Source organism: Sceloporus occidentalis, unplaced genomic scaffold (genome assembly GCF_023333645.1).
Source record: "Sceloporus occidentalis isolate IW3139 unplaced genomic scaffold, rSceOcc1.0.p SCAF_4, whole genome shotgun sequence".
In the NCBI taxonomy this organism is placed as follows: Eukaryota; Metazoa; Chordata; class Lepidosauria; order Squamata; family Phrynosomatidae; genus Sceloporus; species Sceloporus occidentalis.
Genome location: NW_028316984.1, coordinates 178727914 through 178749493, shown reverse-complemented (window position 1 = coordinate 178749493; position 21580 = coordinate 178727914). Strand labels below are relative to the sequence as shown.

Sequence of the window (21580 nt, the reverse complement as noted above, 5' to 3'; positions counted from 1 at the left end):
AATTCGGGCCCAAGCCATGTAGGGCTTTATAAAGCATACAATCTTACTAATGAGGGAGATAACTTATAAAACATACAATATTACTTGTAGGGAGATGAAATAACTTTTAGGATTCATGTCAGGATACATCTTTCATGTTTTCAGATTTCCCTGGCAGTTTACAGAGATGGAGCATTTGTTTCACATTGAATTGTCTCATAGGATTTTTGTGATAAAAGATATCCAAAAGGGGATTACTGAGCCTCTTATGCACAGTACTAACAAGGGTTAGCTATGGTGCTGCTGCCATTATCTCTGTGAGATCCTCTGCCAGTGTCATGCCCCATTACTGCTGCTGCCCAGTGGCTGTTCGGCACGATTAGTCTGGCTCCTCAGCAAAAGCCTGTCTGACTTGGGGGACCATAGCATTTCAATCAGCAGCATAGTCTCTTGCCTAGGGGACGTCAAATTCCACTCCCTCATATCTGGGCATCAATGTTGCATATTATGCAAATTATTATAATTATGCATATTATTAATTTGCATTCTGATTATACAAATTCAACACCTTAATCATTGTACTGTTTCTGCCATTATGTTTCAACCTCAATACCAGTATCAAGCTAAGCACTCTTTTTACTTCTTTCCCCTGCTAACTGATGTGAAGAGAGGGAGGCTTCCAAGCAGCCCCAAAGAGTAAAAGGACTCCCTTTACTCTCGCAAGGCTGTTTGGAAGTGAAGTTCCTGCTGCCTAGCCCTAGGCTCAAACTGCTAGACTCAAACCACACAACACAAGGCAATCTCTGCTCACTTCCTTTCCTTTTCCTCTTTCTAGGCCTGTTGGGGGAAGCAGGGAGTGGATGAAAGAATAAGGTGTCAGTGCTACCCCTGTGCAATAGCAACCGGAGCCTGGAAGGTGGGATGAGATTCCTGTCCATGCCAGTCTTCTTATAAGGTTTCCTGCTTCTGCCACTGCCACATTTTAACCTACCCAATAGCCTACAATGAAGGGGAAATTGGCTTTTACTGCTTCCACTGGCCCAGTCAGCCAGGATATTAGTTCCATCAATCCAGGATTTTCCAGCTTTTCTGGAACAAATGGCAACCCTACTCTTGCTTCCCAGGGACACACAATCCCACCACTATGGAAATGTAGTGCCAATGCAAGGTGACCAGATGTCCTAACTGTAAAGGAGGACAAGGCACCGTGAAATGTAGGACATTCAAGAAAATGTAGGGCATTACCAAATAAAAGCTGAAAACACTAATTTAAGTATAAATTCATGCTTCTTAGTGACGCCCCAGAAGGGAGGACATTTTGAAATTCTTCCTGGACTTAAGACTGAAATGTAGGACCTGTCCTAGAAAAGGAAGACGAAAGCTCATGCTACCAGTTTCTTTTTTTCAGTTAGTCTCAAAGATGCCATCCAACAAGAACAAGGAATATACTTTTCCAGGGACGGTCACCCTATGCCAACATGGTCACAGAAATGGAATCCATATACCTTTCCGTTCACACACCAAATATACACAGTTTAATGATCATGGGCTGTGTCTTTCCCACATTCTAGAAAGGAGAATGAAAAACCTGTAAACTTTGGGTCAATCCTAGACAGCTGGCAGGCAGCCCTAACCTGATACATAGTGGAGGAGAGTAGGGAGGATCCTTTGCTCTTAGTGCCATCACAGGTTAGTGCCCAGATGAGCTCACAACTCTTTTGCCCAGAGCTCCAAATAGCAATGAGAGTGCTGCTGCTGGAAGCTGCCAAAATGTTGTACTTTGGAAGCTGGGAATGGCTAAGTGCTATTTTCTTGTTGTTATCTAGAGCAAAAGAATTTGGATTGCCCACAAGAAATGCAAGGAATGAAGGATAATTGTACATTCCCATTAAAAGCATTGTCGGGGCGGGGGACTCTAAGGGTCAGAACCCAAGGAAATAGTGTGACCAGGCCCCCAAATTACTGAGCCATTAAAAAAATAAACCAAAACCTTTCCTCTTAATCTGAACATCACCTGCTTCTACAGCACTGATTGAGGAAGAGCACTATTGCTTGTTACGTGTGGAGAACTTACACCCTAACTAGTGCTAAATAAACATGGCATAACGATAAAAGCAAAAGGTTAGAAATAAGGGAGAGAGGGATCAAGATTTTTCTCCTCCTCTGTAGTTGTTAAAGGCGGAAGGAGGAAGTAGCAGGAGGAAAAGTACTGTATATTCCTTGTTCTTGTTAGTATGGCATCTTTCTGAGACTAACTGAAAGAAAGAAGCTGGTGGCGTCAATTTTCGTAGTTGATCTCAAAGGTGCCACAAAATCTCTTTGCATATTGATTTTCCAGACTAACATGGCTGTCTTTGAAATCTACCACTTTCAACCTTCTGTCCAGGAGGACTTCCAAAATGTTTATTTTGAGTCTGAATTTATATTTACAGTGTTTTCAGCTTTCATTTCCTAATGTCCCCCCCTTTTCCTTGAATGTCCTAAATTTTGTGGTGCCATGTCCTTCTTTCCAGTTAAGACATCTGCTCACCCTGACAGAGAAGGCTAAATATCTCTGAAAACTACAAATCCCAGGATTCCATAGCATTGAGCCATTGCAGTTAAAGTGGTATCATACTAGATTATTTCTTCAGTGCGGATGCAGCCTGAATGTGTGTGTGTGTGTGTGTGTGTGTGTGTGTGTGTTGTTGCCTTCAAGTCATTTCCAATTTCTGGGCAAGAATAGTTCAGCTTTGTCTTTGCATTCCTTTGAGGCTGAGAGAATGTGCCTTGCAGATACGGCCCAGAGGTTGTTTTTTTTTATCCCCACTCAACTTCCCTTATATTTCCCTTCCCTCCCACCACTTGACCATTGGAAAATAGTAATAATTTTGTTCTGTTTCTGGCAATTTGTCACTCTTCTTTATTTCTTTCTGTTCCTCCTACTTGTTCCTACATTTGTATTTTTGACAGTATTTGGATATTTCTCAGTACCGATAAAAAAATCACAATTGAGGGGTATTTTGTTTTTAGCATATTAGTATATTATTTCAGTATGGTAGCATTTTTATAGTGTGGTATTTTATTGTTCCTTATTATTTTATATGTTCTGTTGTTCTGCTCTTTGGTGGAAAGGGCATTATAAACAAACATCATCATCATCATCATCATCATTGCATCTGAGATCCAAATGCATCTGAGGAAGTAGAGTTAAGTCTACCAAAGCTCATGCTACCAACTTTTTTTCTTAAGTCTCAAAGGTGCTACAAAATCTCTCTACATTATTATTATTATTATTATTAGAGAGATTAACATGATGTAGATTGTTTTATTAAAAATAATAAATGGCCTCTGAGGGGAGCGTGGGCTGTAAGGGCGGTCGTCGAAGGCCGTTGGCATTTGTGAGGGAAATGTTTCCTCTCTTGAACCTTCCTCACCCTGCTGCTTTCCAGTAAACATTAACCGTGTGCAGAACGTATTAAAACAAAAGACAGTACTTGCCCATATGCTAACAATGGGGAATGCTTGCTCATAGGCAAACATAGGATACTTATACTATGTTTCCCTATGGGCAAGCATTCCCCAATGTCTCCCTATTGGCAAGTAGTCCCCTATATTTCCCTATGGGAAAGTATTCACCAATGATTCTTTATGGGCAGGTAGTCCCCTTTTTTCCCTATGATCAAATATTCCCCAATGTTTCCCTATGGTCAAAGACTCCCAATGTTTCCCTAGCGTCAAATATTCCCAATGTTTCCCTATGGCCAAATATTCCCAACGTTTCCCTAGGGTCAAATATTCCCAACGTTTCCTTATGGTCAAATATTCCCAATGTCTCCCTATGGTCAACTATTACCAATGTTTCCTTGTGGTCAAATATTCCCAATGGTTCCTTATGGTCAAATATTCCCAATGTTGCCCTATGGGCAAGTATTCCCAATGTTTTCCTTGTGTCAAAAATTCCCCAGTGTTTCCTTATGGTCAAATATTGCCAATGTTTCCCTAGGGTCACCTATTCCCAATGTTTCCGAAGGGTCAAATATTCCGAAGGTTTCCATAGGGTCAAATATCCCCAGTGTCTCCCAAAGGTCAAATATTCCCAATGTTTCTCTATAGCCAAATATGTCAGAATGTTTCTTTATGGTCAAATATTCCCAATGTTTCCTTATGGTCAAATATTCCCAATGTTTGTATTTGCAATCTTTCCCTTGGGTCAAAAATTCCCCAGTGTTTCCCTATGGTCAAATATTCCCAATGTTTCTCTAGGGTGAAATATTCCCAACGTTTCCCTATGTTTCCTGTGCTGCTCCTGCTGTGTATGTGTGTGTTGTTGTTGTTGTGTGTCTCTCTCTTCCCTCAGTCCTTTCCCTCAGAAAGATGCCTCTGGGACCCTGACTGAGGAGGCGGTTTCTCCTCCAACCGCCACCAACTTGAGGGCTGTGTTCTGAGGGGATTGAGGGGGCAGAGCCCCTATCTTATCCCCTCTGCCCTCCCTGCCTCCTGAGAGGGTTTGGGGGCTTCCTAGATCCCTGAGAGGGAGCCCCTATCCCCCTTCTCTCTCTCTCTCTCTCTCTTCTCTCTCTCCCTCCTCTTCTAGGGAGGCTCTGCTCCCTCTCTCCGCCTCCTCCACTTCCCTCTCCTCCTCCTCTGCCTTCCCTCTTTCCAACCCCCCCCCCCTTCATTGGAGTGTGTTTAGGGACCGCTGGGTTTCGCTTTTTTGTTTTCATATTATTTTTATTGGGGGGGGGGCTGTTTCCCCACTTTTTAAAGACTATCTTTCTCGCAGCCTCCTTCTCTGCGGGGCTCCTCCATGGCTGGGAGCGAGTGGGACTGGTTTCAGCGGGAGGAGATGATCGGGCAGATCACAGACCTCCGGGTCCAAAACCTCCAAGGTAAGATGGTCTCTCTATCTATCTATCTATAGCTATCTCTCTGGACCTGGACCTGGACCTGGAACTATGAAGGCACACAACATCCACAACCCCACCTGGGTTTCCTTTGGAGGCAGAAATATGTGTGTGTGTGTCTGTGCATGTGTGTGTGTGAATATATATATTTATACACGTATATGTGTTTATGTGTGTATGCATGTATACATGCATGTCAGTGTATGTATATGTGTGTATACGTGTGTATATGTATAATTATATATGTATATGTGTGCATAGGCATATATGTATATATACATATGTATATATGTGTGTGTATATATATGTATATGTGTGTATGTGTGTCTATATGTATGTAAGTATGTGTGTGTATACGTATATTTATATATATATGCATATGTGTGTATAGATATATATGTATGTGTGTATGTATATGTGTGTATATGTATTTGAGTGTGTACGTATATTTGTATATGTGTGTGTGTATATATGTACAGTATATGTATATGCATATGTATATATGTGTGTATGTATATATAGTTATATGTACTGTACACACACACATACTCTGTGTGTGTGTGTTTGTGTGTGTGTGTGTGTGTGAGAGAGAGAGAGTCAGAGTGATGCAGTGGTTTGAGTGTTGGACTACAACTGGAGACTAAGGTTTGAATTCAAGCTTGGCCATGGGAACCCTCTGGATGACCTTGGGCAAGTCACACTCTCTCAGCCTCAGAGGAAAGCAAAGGCAAATCTCTTCTGAACAAATCTTGCCATGAAAACCCCATAATAGATTTGCCTTAGGGTCACCGTAAGTTGTAAATGACTTGCAGGCACACAACAATACACACACAAGCTGCATCCACACGCAGAAATAATCTGGTTTAACCCCATGGCGCAATGCTATGGAATCATGGGTAGTTTTTGGAGAGATTTAGCCTTCTCTGTCAGGGTGGGCAGATGTCCTAACTGGAAAGGAGGACAAGACATTGCAAAATGGAGGCCATTCAAGGAAAAGGGGGGACATTAGGAAATAACAGTTAAAAACACTAATGTAAATATCAAGTCATGCTCAGAATGGAGGACATTTTGGGATTCCTCCTGGACAGAAGGTTGAAATGTAGGGTTTGTCTGCTGGCCCTATCTGTCAGAGAGTGTGGATCATGCAGTCCTATAGAGAGGGTGAAGTTCCCCTCCTCTTTTGGTCAACTTCCAGATGGAATCGATTTGGGGACTTTAAACTCTAGCTTCCCTCCCTCCAACCAAATCCTTTCCTTAATTCTTCTGTCTGTGCATTTGAGCTCCCTTTCCTTTCCCCCCTTTTGCTACTTTGATCTTGCTTTCCTTGGAAGACTTGGGGGGAGGAGAGAGAAAGAAAGAGATCTGTATAGCATTTAAATGTGTAAACTTAAAACATTAAATAGCTGCCATGCATGGAAAATGGAGGTGGGGAGGGAAAGGAGAGGGAGTCTGGCCCTGGGTTGGAGATCTGTGGAGGCCAGAGAAAGGTGTCAGTCACAGGCTTGCATTTTGTCAAGGTGTTGCTAATGTGTTGCTTTTTGGAGGGATACCTATGCAAGCAGGCTCTTCTCCTTCTGGCCATGTCACACTGGGGACAAGGATTAAAGGAATAAAGGTTTATTAGTTCTCCAGAATGATGTAGTGGACAGTAGATAGTCCAGGGTGGCCTGATTCCCAATACCTTTTAAACTTGCAAATCGGTTTCAACCAGTTCAAATGGCCCTGGTTCCCACTTGCATCAATTTGCTGAAGTGATTCAGAGAAGGGGGCATGCACTAGGCCTATTTAACCTGCGTCTTTTTGAAGCTGATTTTTCCCCACATCTTTTTCACCAAATCGATTCAATGCAAGTGTGAACCAGAAGCTGATCAGATCCGATTTCACAAATCAATCTTAAAAGAATAGCTTCAGCACAAATGTGAACCGGAAGTGGATCGGAATCGGTTTATTATGATGTGTTTAGGAATCGCCAGGTGGGTGTTTTTTGCAGTGCAGGAAAGCGGAAATGATATCCTGTGTCTGCCCACCCTCTCTTGGACCAGCACCATTTTTTAATTGGCCATTGACAGAAGTACAGAGAAATGTGATTACTGTGATAGACATTAAAAAAAAACTGTAGAAAACGATTCTATTTAAATCAATTCATTACTCAGTGTGAACCACAAGTGGGTTATCTACCTCAGGAAACAGTTTAAATAGAATCAATTCATACGTTGGTGGGAACTATAAGTGGGTTATTTTGATACCAGAAAATGACAGAAAATGCGATCATGACAACTGTAGTGTGAACCACGATCTGATGTCGAATCGATCCATCAATTCGGATCATACACCAATTTATTTCTAAATGGGAATGAGGCCGGTATAACTTTCCAGATGTTGTTGGACTACACTTCTCCTCAGCCCTCAATGGTATAGCCAAAAGTAAAGGCTGATGGGAATCGTAGTCCCGCAATACCTGGAGGACCACACGTTCCCTATCATTGAGACAGACCAGAGTTCACAGGTGAAGCGAACTACTTGCCAATAACTGGTGGTCTCTGTAACACCTGCTGGTTGCTGGACCTGTTCCTTATTTGTATAGGGCCATAAATTTACACCAAAACATGCAAAACATGGTGAGCAGCATATGAATCTTGGCCTGATCAACCTTGACACTTAATCAGGACATAACCCTAGTTAGTTCCTGATATATTTCCCCATGTTCCACTGTAACCCAGCCTAAGCACATATAACTGAAATACATGCATATTCAATATTGCTGCACCCATCTCCTCTTTCCCCTCCCTTTTCTCTTACTTCAATGTGACAAATTTAGATTATAAGATCCTTGGAGGCAGGGCCTTGTTGCCTTGTAGATCCAGTATTCACATTGATGCTGCTATATAATTTGTGATGATTGATCCTGAGTGTGCATTCTTTCTTTCTTAATTAAACACAATGAACAAATGAGCAGACTGAACTTTTTAGTTGACTCTCAATACTGTATCCTTATGCCCGCATCTGAGATTTCACAGATTTCTGTGATAAGCGCTTTCCTCTTATCTGTTCTATTCTCCCATTTTTAAGTATCATTAAAAAATGTTAGTGTTTTCACTCAGTAAAGTAAATCAATGTGCTGGGCAGAGTTGCTAAGAGTAAATAAAGTTTTCTGAGACGTGATAGGTTGTTGCCTCAAATCAGCCCTTACTTCCTCCTCCACAGTCACATGGCTGAAGAAATACTTTCATATGCCTCTCATTATGATTTGTTTTGTCTGTATTCTGTTTCAGTCTATGTTGCAAGCCACTTTGGGTCCTACACTGGGAAGAAGGTGGGATATTAAATAAACAGATATAGCAGGAAAGTTCACCTGCAGCCCAAAACCTGGTACAGCATCTAGAGCTAACTTGATAGGGAAGAGGGAATTGTAGGGAAGAGTTTATAGGTGAATTGAATGCAATAACTACTTTTTCTTCTTCTTTTTTTTAGAAAAATAAATAAAATAAAAACCCAAGTATCTGAGAGCTTTTAAAAGAGCCTTTTGTGGGATGGTTAAATTTCAGAAATAGAAACCATTGGGAAGTGAGTGGCCTTAAAACATATTGTCTTGCACATTAATGTGTCCACAGATGCAGTTAGGATGAACTTCTCTCAAGTCTTCACTCAGATGGTTCTTGTGTGTGTTCATTCATGCCCTAGTTTCTGGAATATGTTAATTCCTACATTAGGAGCCAGAGGAATTTTTAATTTTACAAGCGGAGGTGATCTTCTTCAGTTTTGTATTATATACAGAGCGTGCTGAATGATGATGAGTAATAATTACGATGAAATGAAATATTACTGTGATCCTGTTTCAAGTTAGCAGACCACACACATGGAGGCAGCCAGGCTAGCAGTTTGACCAGTAGCTTCCCAGGGCATCACATGGACAATTAGTGCCTGCTCTAGGGGTGGCAGAGTTATGCCCAGGCATTAACCAGTCTGTAAGACAAGCAGCTGCATCCCCATGTGAAGAGAAAACTGCTTGCACAACTGTGGGTAACTGTGATGGATCTGGGGTCCAGCTTTGTGCTCTGGAGCCCCATGAGGCCTCACAGATTGCCAAAAATGTCAGAAAATGGACAAATACAAAAGTGGCCAGAAAGTTGACTTCTAGTGGTTTTTTTTTTTTTTTGGGGGGGGGGGGGGAACCCAATCAGAGGGTTTTTTTAAAAAAATGTTAAATAGTGCAGAAATTTGCAACCCCTGGAGGCAATATACACTCTTTACCAAGAAACTGAGATCCAACATGGCATAGTGGTTTGAGTGTTGGACTATGACTCTGGAGGCCAGAGTTTGATGTCCAGTTCTACCATGGAAAATCACTGGGTGACTGGGCAAGTCACATGCTTTCAGTCTCAGGGGAAGGCAATGAGAGACTTCCTCTGAACAAATCTTTCCAAGAAAACTCCATGACAGGTTCATGCTAGGGTCGCCATAAGTCAGAAATGTCTTGAAGGCACCCAACAACAAACCTGAAACTCGAGGGGGGGGGGAGTTGAAAACTGAAGGGCTTGAGAGCTGTAAAAATAATCTTGGGGACATCATGTGGCCCAGAGTTGCACTTTGGCCAATATCTGGTGTCCCTCCACATGCTCACTAGTTGCTTGGATTTTTGCAAAGCCTGCTGGCTTAAATAGCTTGAAGGCTTGGATACTGTGATGTCCTGCCAGGACTGATTGAATCTCCCCCTGCATTTTCTTTCACATTGGTTCAGACCATAGTATGTTTAGTGTAGGAAAGTCAATGTATTAGTTTGTGGGAGGAGCTGTAGGATTCCCCTGCATTATTTCCAGGTTTGGTTTGCCCTTTCCCAGCATGCTCTGTTGTAGCTGGAAGCCTTTAGTTGGGAGCAGTCTTTGCTGTGAGCAGGCAGAGAGCTGTCTTTTGGTGGCAAATAGGCCCAGACAGCCAGAAAGGGCATTTCTTACACGTTAGCCATTTCAGTTACCAGGTTTAGCCATTTTAGTTACCAATTTAGCCATTTTAGTTACCAACTCAGCCAAATTAGTTACCAATAACAAGTGAATAAAGAATTCAGGAGCTGAAAGACCCTGCACCAGCTCCATTGAGTGAGGAGAGCAAACTAACATCAGACTCAGAAAGATGACATCCGGAAGATTAGTGAAACTGTAAAGTACCTTTTGTTTAGAGCTGGGGAGGAGAAAACTCTTTATTTTGTCCTTTAAATTAAATTTCCACCCTTTTGAACTTTACATTCAGTTTCAGAGCCTTTTTTGGGTAAAGAGTTTGATCTCACCAGGGTACCGGCGTTGCACACCCAAACCTGCCACCACCTTTAGTTGGGTGTGTCTTCACAGATACCTTTTGCAACCTTATGCAAGGTTGTAAAAAGCCATCACCACTGACACAAGACCAGCATAGTGCCCCAATAGGATCCTACCCTATGAATGCTGGAGGTTGGCACAGGTTCCTTTGGATCATTGTTATCAAGGCATGCTTTTGGGAGGGAGGGCAAAATGTCCAGTGTCTTACATTTGTCATTCTACTACACTGTAATGGAACATCAGATAAGCCTTGTTCATACACAGCAGGCATTCCAGTGTTTTTGTAAAGGTTGTTTTGCAATATCTCTAGAAAGTATTGGATACAGAGTCTAATCTTCAGCACCTTTGAGGTGTCTTCTTCCATGTGTGCCTTGTAGTGTTTTCTTAACTTGTTGGAAGTTTTCTGGAGCAGGGTCAATTGTTCCCACTTTCTAAATGCTCAACAAATATTTCTGTGAATTCAACCAGCAGATCAGTGCCATGGAGGCTTAGCTTGCTTTCAGGCCTGTCTTTACTTTGGAGCAAGTCCCACTGAAGCAGCCCAAACACCTGAAAGGCACCAGCTCCCATATGATCTTGGAAGCTAAGCAGTGGCAGGCCTGGTTAGTATTTAGATGGGGGACTGCCAATTAATACCAGGAGGAGCTGTAGGCTGTATTTCAGAGGAAAACAGTGACAATATATCTCTGAGTATTCCTTGCCTAAGAAAATCTATGAAATTCATGGGACCATTAATCAACAAGTGGATTGAGGGCAACATGTATAGTGCCATTGAACTCACTGAGGCTCAGTCCCAAATGGACCTGCATAAATTTGTGTGTTTACTTCATTCAAAAGGGAAGCATTGCTGTAACTCAGTGACAGGACACTTACTTGGCATACAGAAAGAGGCAGCTTCAGTCCTTGACATCTCAGATTTCATTCCTTGACTAGGGAAGACTCCTGCCTGAAACCCTGATAAACGGCTGTCAGACATTGGAGTTATTCAAATGGTGAAAATAATCCAGGTAGAATCTGGGATGAATCTTTGTTGTTCACATGCATTTCAGATACATCCAATCAAGTTTTTTGGGGGAGGGGGGGCTGCAAAAACACACACACACTTAACCTGGGGTAATTGATATTGGAGGGTTTTTTTCTGAGTTTTTCTAAAAGATTCTGATTCTCGGCTGTATGAATAACTGACACCAACAGACCTGTGATAAATTGGAGTAAAACTCTGTATGCTTTGAACGTACAGTAGACCCTTGTTATACGCTGGGGTTTGGTTCCAAGATCCCCCATGTATAACAAAATCCGTGTATGCTCAAGTCCCATTAAATATAATGACATAGCAAAATGGTGTCCCTTATAAAAAATGGAAAATCAAGGCTTGATATTTGAAATTTATACTTTTTTTGAACATTTTCAAACCGTGTATGCTTGAATCTGTGTATAAAAAAATCAGTGTATAAGAAGGGCTGACTGTACTTCAAATACATTTGCATCACTGACTCCATTTTTATTCAAGTGCTTACATGTGTGAGCAACCACACCTGCAGAGATGCACACAGACGCGGTTCCATAGTGTGAACAACAAACCCGGAATGTGTGGGTGAAATTATTTGCGTAGTTGCACTAAAAAAGCCAATGTGTGAATGGCCCCATTATAAACCAGAACAAGCATGTGACATCTAGAGATTCCCCTCTGTCCCCACTCAATTAAAAAAAATACTGTACTAGAAGTGAAGTTTTCTTATGAAACAAGGTACACAGCTCTCTTTGGATGATTTCTGGTTTGATCTTTGGTTGTTGACATTTTCTAGTAGTAAGTCTGAAGAAGTGAGACTTGGCCTCTATAGCAACTGAAGTTGCACACCTCTGATATAGACAATACTGAGCTAGGTCTGACTTGGTATAAGTTTATATTTATAAAAGCAGTTGGCTGATTGCCCTCCTCTTCAGAACTGTGAACTGGTAGCCTTGGTTGACACACAAGTGGAATGGAAGCTCATTGGCAGCTGGTTCACCTTTCAGCTAGTGTGTGATGCAATTTGACCTGGTTGCTACTGCTTCTCCATAAAACCTTCATATTGACTACCTGAGATAAGAAACCCTGTCTGTGCAAATAAGGAATTTTTAAGGTTTTACTCATATCACTTCCAGATATTAACAGCTCAGGGTTCCTAACAAACTTGGAGGAAGTGTTCTTGTTGTTGTTATTACTATCCTCATCACCCATGGCCACCTGTTCTGTAGTAAAAGGTAGCAAGCTCTCAACCTGTGCTTTCAGGGGTATGGTCTTTTCTAATTCATTTTGAAAGTGTAAGCAAATCAGAGCATGGTCCAATTAAGTCCACACATGATAGCTGCAGGATAATCAATTTGCAGATGGAGGCTAAATGTATCCCATAGGTGTTCCAGGGAATCTATTCTGTTTGGACTGATGGCTCCTTAGCTTTATGGATAGTGCTACCCTAGAATGTCAGAATTAATTGAATGCATCAAAGTTCTCCTGCTCACGGGTATCAGTAGCTTGTGTGCTACAGTCTCTAATTTTACTTCCCCACCCCCCAATAAACAGTTAGTGTCTGTACATTGCCTCCACGCAAGCTACTTCCACTGAGACAATGGATTCTACAAGCAGAGAGATGGGGTAACCATGGGAAGGCATCTGAGCCTTGTGATAGCAAACTGTTACATGGAACACTTTGAAAAGCAAGCCCTTGAAACAGCACCAAAAAAGACCACAACGTGGTTCTTATATGTGGATAACAATTTCACCTTTTGGAGCCACGGAGAAGAATATCTGACTTTGTTCCTGAACCATCTGAACATAATTCAACCAAGCATCTAATTCACGATGGAAAAAGAAAAAGAAGGAACATTGCCATTCTTGGATGTCCTGGTCATCCACAAACCAAACCAAGGGCCACACAGTATACAGAAAACCGACACACACAGAGATACCTACATAGGAACTCCAACTGTCACCTGGGACAAAAAAGAAGCGCAATAAAAACACTGGTAGACTGGGCCAAAAGGATCTGTAAACCCCACTTCCTGGAGGATGAATTGAGGCACCTGGGCTTTACAGGCTAATGATTACTCCAGCTCAGATATCAGAAGGGCTGTGAGACCCAGAAAAGCCCGTAGGAGTGAAGACAAACAACCACCCAAAGGGAAGGTATCTTTACCATACACCAAAGGAGTCACAGACAGATTAGGGAAACTCTGGCCTGTTACAGACAGGACTAAAAGTGTGCACTCCGCGCGTGCTAGGGTTAGAAAGGGGCGTCCTTTCCGGATGCCCCCAACCCTAGGATGCGCGGAGCGTGCACAAAATGGCAGCGGCCGTTCCACACGGCCGCCGCCATGACTACGTCACGATCACGCCGCCTCTAAACGGGGCAGTGCGGTTGTGACATAGTGGGGCCGCGCGAGGGCGCCTAGTGTGCCCTTTCCGCGGCCCCGGAAGGAGCTCCGTTTTGGAGCTCCTATCAGGTTTGCGTCGCTGGGCGCAGCCTTTAGATGGCTGCGCCCAGTGATGCAGAGGAGAAAGGGTCCAAGCGGCCCCTTTCCCCTCCTCCCCGTCACCATGGGGTGTCCTTGGGGCTTGAAGCTCCAAGGACACCGCTTTCCAGGCCTCGGGGAAGTGGCCTTTTGCTGCTTCCCCGCAGCCTGGAAAGCGGCGGATCAGGGCCTCAGCGGCTGCCGCTCTGACCGCTGAGGCCTCAGTCCGGCGGGGAAAGGAGCAGGTGCAGGCCGCCGCTTTTCGGCAGTCTGTAACGCGCCTCTGTGAGGAAACACAACCTCCAAATACTGACCAAGAAAATTCAGCAAATAATTTTTCATACCACTATAACTGTGTAGTGTGAAAGGACTGGATAATAGCCCAGAGAAGAGAAGGTTAAGAGGCGATATGATAGCCCTGTTTAAATATTTGAAAGAATGTCATACTGAAGATGGAGCAAAGTTGTTTTTTGCAGCTCCAGGGAATAGGGCCTGAAGGAACAGATTCAAACTATAGGAAAAGTGATTCCACCTAAAAATTAGGAAGAACTTCCTGACAGTAAGAGCTGTTCGACAGCAGAATACACTGCCTCAGAGAGTGGTGGTGTCCCCTTCTTTGGAGGTCTTTAAACAGAGACTGGATAGCCATCAGTCAGGAGTGCTTTCATCACATCTTCCTGCATTGCAGGAAGCTAAACTGGATGGCCCTTGAGATCTCTTCCAACTGTAGGATTCTGTGATTCTATATACATGTTCACTGAGAGGGGAAAACTGCAATGGCTCTACCGGGCTAATCTCCCAAGTAAATATTTCTCTGACTGAAACCTCCTTCTATCTCTTTCTCATAAAGAATATTGTCCATTAACTGTCATGGCAACATCCTTCTTGAATTCTGAGATTTCTGGTTTCATTAGGAATTGTCAGCCTGAAAGCTGTAGTGCCTCACCAGACTACAAACCCCACGATTCCATGGAATGGTGCAATTGCAGTTAAAGGGAAACCCCAGCACTGTAACTGTGTAGTGTGAAAGGGCCCCTAGAGACTGTAATTGATGTGGTTTTAAGATAGCATAAGCCTATTGTTTCAATGGTACTTATTTCATGTTGTTCCAGTCTACTTCATTTTTTATGTCAAATTACATGCCAGAAATACCAGGAATGTCCCTGAGGCCTAGTTCAAAGGTCAGATGTGTAAAGGAACAAAACAATGGGCCTAAGAGAGCTTTGAAAAATAGTTGTAGTAATAGTAGTAGTAGCAGCTATTTTTATTATTATTAGGTATTAATTTCTCAGGCAGGCAAGGATTATCCTATAATATCAGTGTCTGTAAGATATCACAAACAGAAACTCATCAGTTTTCCTAGTGTTTATTGATTCTTTCCAAGGGCTGCGGGAGTTTTCTACAATGTTGGTATTTGTAACCACTCCATGCAGATGGTGTGTTCTAACCTGATTATACATGGTTGATATTCTATTACATTTCAGAGACTATTTAGTTTCAAGGTATAATCTGTTTTGGCATGAGTCAAACATCCTTCATACACTAATCATCTCTCTTACATGCCTCTCAAATCCTCATTATACTAAAGACATGTGTAGAAGAGTAGTAAAGATGACAGCATGTAGGGTGTTTGCCATTATCAGTAAATAATACCTATTGTAATCCAAATACTAAACTGCCATGAGTGAGTCCTATCAGATCTTATACCAACTGCCTGAGAAAGGGGGAGGCCTATTGCTGCAGTCTAATATTGATGATTGTCCAAATGTAAGTAATAATAGCCAAATATAATACAGAAAGTAATTCAGCCACAGCTGTCTGTCTGATCCTATGTACATTTGTTCTTCTATCCCACTGATTTCATAGAATTCATGTACAGGCAGCCTTAAAGGTAGGTGTAGGAAACCTGAGGCCTCCAAATGGTGGAAATGTATCAACCCCAGCTAACATGCTCTGTCGTGGTGGTGGGATTGTAGTCTAAGATTTGGAGTGCAGGTTGCCCTTATCTGTTCCAAGGGATACTGCTGAAGTCTGGCCATCTGGGTAAGAAGTGGGTAAGAAGCGAGCTTTCAAAGCAAGTACTATAGACATATTTTTAAAAGGGTGGGTGGATTCATGTAGAAGTGTTGGAACATTTTGATCTAATGCCCCATAACTGATGCTAAGAGGTCAAACTAATTCTGGGGCATAGTTTTAGAAGGAAGTCTGGTGGTACATTTAGTATGGTCTGCAGCAAAAGTGTGCTTTATGTTTGGATATGTCCTATGTGGTGGGGAAAGCTAATTTTACATCAGGCTATCTGAACAAAATTGGCTCATATACTGATGAAACAGTTGTCCTTGTAATGTACTGCTGTGTAGTGAATTAGGAGAGAAGTGGCACATTGATTGTTCTAACTCACCATGCTTATAGACTGGGTAATGTGGAAGCAAAACTGTATTGACTTCCATTATTATTCATCCAACACAGAATATTTGTTATATTTGCTCATTTTTGTCAAACTGTGTGCCAGTGAAAGTAGCAATAGAGTAAGAGCTTTGGTGGAGGGATGGAAAAACAATTTATTTAATGTATCCTATTCTAGTCTTTTTAATCAAGTTGACATTAAGCAGAAACATAGCTATACCTCAAATTAAAATAATACATTTGGGATTATCTGCCATTATCATTAGGTACAGGGAGGGAATGATAATATGACAGTGAAGCATAAAAAGAAAATTGCAGCAATTGATGAGAAGTTATGTAATATTTGCTTTATATACATTTTCATTCCTTTAGGTATGAGCACTTAGGAAGTCTTGCTTTATACCAATCCAAAAATCACTTTATAAGAAAGCTCCTTTGGCTCTGTGGAATTTGTTTAGGATTGTGCTGTGCACAAGCCTTACCATGCAATTCTGTACACATTTAGTTGGTAGTCAGTTTTCCTGAATATAATGGGCCTGATTTCTGAGTAGGCTTTCAACAATCCTGCAAAGTAGCTCAGATTGAGACAGAATGAGTTGCCCTAGATTCATGCTGTACATTTGGTAGCTCAATGGGAACAAGAACATAGACTTCCCAAATCCCAGTCCAGCACTCTAAACATTAAACAACACTGTTCCTCAGTCGTTTTGTATATTTATTGAAAAGTGCCTATAAAATCAGTGTGTGCTAGTAAAGGTTTGATATTCAGCTCACATCTATATGGGAAATTTGTTGTAGCTCATCAAGGCATACTGAGAATGGCTTTAATGTTTTTTAAACAAACATTAAAAGGTTCAGAATTTTATTTTTGAAAATTATAGTCTATCATATGCATATCATTTGTCAACTAATTATGAAAAAGATACTATATATAGGCGACTATAATTTGACCTCATGTGTAAGTCAAGGGCAGGTTTTGGGACCAAAATTAGGGATTTTGATATGACCTATAGATAAGTCAAGGGTAAAATTTATCAAATGATGTAAAGGACAATCAAAGGAAAACCGTGCCAAAGAACTTACAAAATTCCAGTAGGCCTAACTGTTTGTGCTCACACTAAAGGCAGGATGAATGAGAAAAGAAATAACTTTCAAACATCATGGCAATACTCCTGTAAGCATTGCACTGTTGCCAAATGCATAAAAGCCAAGCACCCTTAAGAATTCACCAGAATTTACTTGCAGTATTAGGGCGGTTAACAACAAAAACAAAAAATTATGTATATTGAAGGATGGAAAGGTCAAGTATCCCTTACCCAGACACAGTGTTCTTAATCTGGATCAGGAACCCACACTTTTACCTCCAACTGTCCCAGTTTGGCTGGAAGACCCTGGCTTTTCCTCTGCCATCCCACCTTCCCAGCTACTTTTTAAAAGTCCTTTTTTTCTCTCTCCTCCTACCACTTTCTTTTTTTCTCCTCAGCTTACTTCAGTTGCTGCAAACTAAGTTAAAAGTGTAAAAGTAGTTTGCATTCAATTAATTCAACTGGGAAGAGAGGAGGGAATGGAATTTCCCCCTTCCCAGTAGGCTCTGGCTTTCCTAAGTTCAGGATGCAGGTTCCACTGCTTTTCTGCTTAAAATAGTGGGTTTTTCCTCATTCATAACTTTTGCCCTCTTGTTGCTTGGCCACACCCTTTTGACCACATTCTAATGCAAAATACCTTGTGTACCTAATGCAAAATGTGAAATTCCTTGTGTACCTAAGTTCAAGAAAGGGAACAGAAATTGCAAAACCCGACATTTTTGCATTCTCTCTGCAGTTGGGAGTAGGTTCTATTCTCTTAAACCTACCAATTAGAAATTCTGTTTGTGTTTGTAACAGAACAATGAATTTCATCCTCACTATTCTATTAATCTGGAGCGGTCATTCTTGTGCATCACTGGCAGAGTGTGTGTGTCCTTTATTTGTTTAATTTATATCCCACCTTTCTCGCAACATAGGATTTGAGGTGGATTACAACAAAGTTAAAACAAAATACAACTGAAAAGCTGATGACACAAAATTTTAAAAAATAAAGGCCAAAACACACTACAAAAATAATCCACTTTGAGACCACTTTAATTGCCCTGGCTCAGTGCTGGTGAATCCTGGGTATTGTAATTTATTGTGGTACTAGAGCTCTCTGATAAAGCTAAATGTCTCACAAAACTACTGTTTCCAGAATTCCCCAGCATTGAACCTGGGCAGTTAAAGTAGTTTCAAACTGGATTATTTCTGCAGCGTGTTGTGACCCTTACTTATTATATTAAAACAGCTATAATTTAAAAATCATTTAGAAAACATAACTATAAAGATAAAAGACTAACTGAAATGTCTAAACAAAAAAAGAAAGAAAAGACAATTCCAGAAGATTTAAGTGTGGTTGGCAGCAGCAAAATATTATTCTGGGATATCAGAGGCTGACTAATTGGATATATTATGAGTTCTCATGAGCAAAAGACTACATAATCAGCTGTGAGGTAATGGGCCTAGTACAGCAGTCGTCGTCCAGTTAAAAACCCAACCAGTTTTTCCACCCAGTGCAAGGAATGATCTCAGTACACCAGCGAGGTTTTTTGAAGTAGCACAGAATGTTTGCCTTGTGCTTAACTGACGTCCACAGGGAATTTTGCTATTGATTTTTTTAACAGCCGGCAAGGCTTGAAAGCTCCATTTGCTGGGATGCCAAAGGCAACTTACGCTGGTGTTTTGTATTATATAGCAGAAGTGTAAATGCTACAGTCTGAACTCTCCTTCTAACCTTGCGCAAGGACTTCTCAAACTTAGGGAAATTATTTTGGACTGAGTTAAAAACAGCAACAACCCAACAACACCTCTTGGTCTTCCTTTGATGTAATACAGGGAGGCAGGGGTGGCCTAAGGCATTTTGCTGCCTGAGGCAAAGAACAAAATGGCACTTTTCTTCCTTCTGTTTCATGTACAGAACCTGACTGGTAAGCAAATGGACCTTCAGTGGACTCAAATGGACTCTGACAGTGGTATAGGGTCCTCTAACACACCAGAAGGCAGCAGGCCAATTTAGGTCAGAGGTGTAGCTACAGGAGAGGAAGCAAAATGTGGACCTTGCTCCTCAAATAAAAATTCTGTCCCTATGCAATTTTTCGTCTCATGTTTTTGGCATTTCTGCTGCTTATGAAGTTGAGCATTTAGCAATACAGTTTAGGCATCCAAAGATAAGGGACAGGCAGAGTTGCCAAGGGAATGGTGACTTGGCAAATGTGAGAGCTAAGCATGAACAATTCTCAGGACTTTTTCACACGGGGACTTATGTGCTTCCATCCCGAAAATGGTTAAAGTGCTGGCATCCCAGAAAAGCAATCCCATTTGCTAATGGTTATCACACACAAGAGCACAACAAGGGATTAAAGGAACATTATTTAGGGTCCAATGCAAATTTGGGCATCAAACAGAGGAGGACAAACACCCATTGCTAGCTTAGAAATATCTTTTCAGCACATGCTACAAACTGTCATTTCCACAAGTGCATACACATCCACATGCTCCAGGGAGGGAAGAGAAACAGGGAGGAAAAAAACTCTTTGCCCCAGAAGCCACAGAAGGTGTTTCAGAGGAAGGCAGGATGAGGCCTCCCTTTGCAAACTCTGTAAAACCACACACAAAGACACACGAGAGAGAGAGAGAGAGAAAGAGGAGGGGGCTGAGGCCATAAACCTGCCTGATTCCAGTGAGGGCTGATACTCCCAGATGCCCTCCTTTTCCAGAACATGTCCTCCATTTCTCCCTCCTGCCAGGAGGAATGCCAAAACGTACTCTCTCTGCCTTCACCTCGCATTCTGTCTGGAGTCTGTCCTGATTGCATGCAGCATCATGTGAAAAGCAGCAGCAGCAGCAGCAAACTTGTTCCTAATACAGTGCTACCTTGGGTTACGAATTTAATTCGTTCCGCGGCGCCGTTCGTAACCCGATACATTTCGCAACCCGAAAAAGCCGCTGGAAAGCCGCTAGCCGCGCTTTGAATTTCGCGCCGAAACGCGCCGAAAAGATTTCGTAACCCGAAAAATCATTCGTAACCCGGAACAGTTTTTTTAAATCTAACTTTTTCGTACCCCGGAAATTTCGTAACGCGGTGAATTCGTATCCCGGGGTACCACTGTACCCTGGATGACCCTACATTGGCACCAGTATAACCTTCCAGAGTTTCACTTTCTGGAATGCTAGCAAATGGGGACCGGAGCAAAACTTCATGGTAGGGCAGAATTATTAGGCTGTGCCATTGGTTTAGGGGGTGATGACCAGGATGTATGGCACTCACAGGTTGTTTTCATAGAGAGGTCTAAGATGATGGATGCGTGTGTCATGAAGAACTGCTTGGAAGGCTACCACCGTAGCCATCAAAAATTTGTTGTCTGAAGCATTGTTTTGTAGACCAGGATTTGGAACGATGACTGTACTTCGAGTAAAAGCTGAGCTTGAAAAGATTGAATTGAACATTTATTTGCTCTGAGTATAGGCAACAAAGAATGATGGGATTTGAAGCTCATGATATCTGAAATTGTTTTAGCTGAATATGTTCAATCTTCTATACCTTTTGGAGCAAGGGGTCTGTAACTCAGTGGTTGGATAGAAGCCCTTCAGAGACCATAATGGGCTAGAGGTACTAATAATTTGAACCCATATGAGACAACTTCATATGTTGCTATCTCATTTTCTTAGACAGGTAGTTCTTTGCTTTTTGACTCTTGAGAATTTGTGATTTAGATCACCACACTTCCATTTTTAAAGCTATATAATTCATGTTGTGAGTTATATTGAAGGTAGTGTAACTTGACACGTGCTCCCTTTAGGACAACTGAAGTACAAGTTGCATTGGAGCTCCATGTTGGGAGCTCCCAACATAATTTGCTTCTGAAAAAAAAACATACATGGTCCCAGTTAAAGACCTACCTACATCTATGGTACAATCATGATTTGCTGCTCCACACTGACAACATCATTTGAATTCCCATGGCAGTGTGCAGTTTGACCCTGAGAGTACTGTGGGAATCTTTGCCCTGTTTTTTTGTTAATGATACAGCTGCATGCTGCTTACTTGTATCCTCAAGGAATGTATGGCATTTGTGACATCTCTGTTGTGTTATGCCTCTGGCCAAAAGTGATAAGTGAGTAAATTAAAAATGATCCATTACAGACAAGGCTGCATCATGAAGTTCTTCTAGGGCATTTACTAATTAACTTTTCAACCAAGGGAAGAGGACTGTATATTTGTGTTTTGCAAGCTATAAGGAGCAAGCTTACAAAGTTTTCCTTACAGGAATTGAATTTAAAAAGAAGAACGGCAGCTAGAACTTTGACCCCATGTCAGGAGAAAGGCAGAATATAAACTATTAACTAACCAATCAATCAATCAGTAAATGAACTCAGTAAAGTTAGACTTTTAAGAAGATTTTAAAAAATGATGCAGGCATGAATGTACTATGTGCCAATC

The 21580-nt window shown here is 41.7% G+C and overlaps 1 protein-coding gene across 1 annotated transcript in view; it reads left to right on the top strand.

Moving 5' to 3' along the window:
- The first annotated feature begins 4321 nt into the window (after positions 1–4321).
- Positions 4322–21580, top strand: part of CLMN (calmin) — a 115306-nt gene continuing 98047 nt past the window's right edge. The window contains exon 1 of the mRNA XM_089522473.1: positions 4322–4850. Within this exon, the coding sequence (XP_089378599.1) occupies positions 4769–4850 (82 nt within the window). The 5' untranslated portion in view covers positions 4322–4768. The remainder of the gene's footprint in view (positions 4851–21580) is intronic.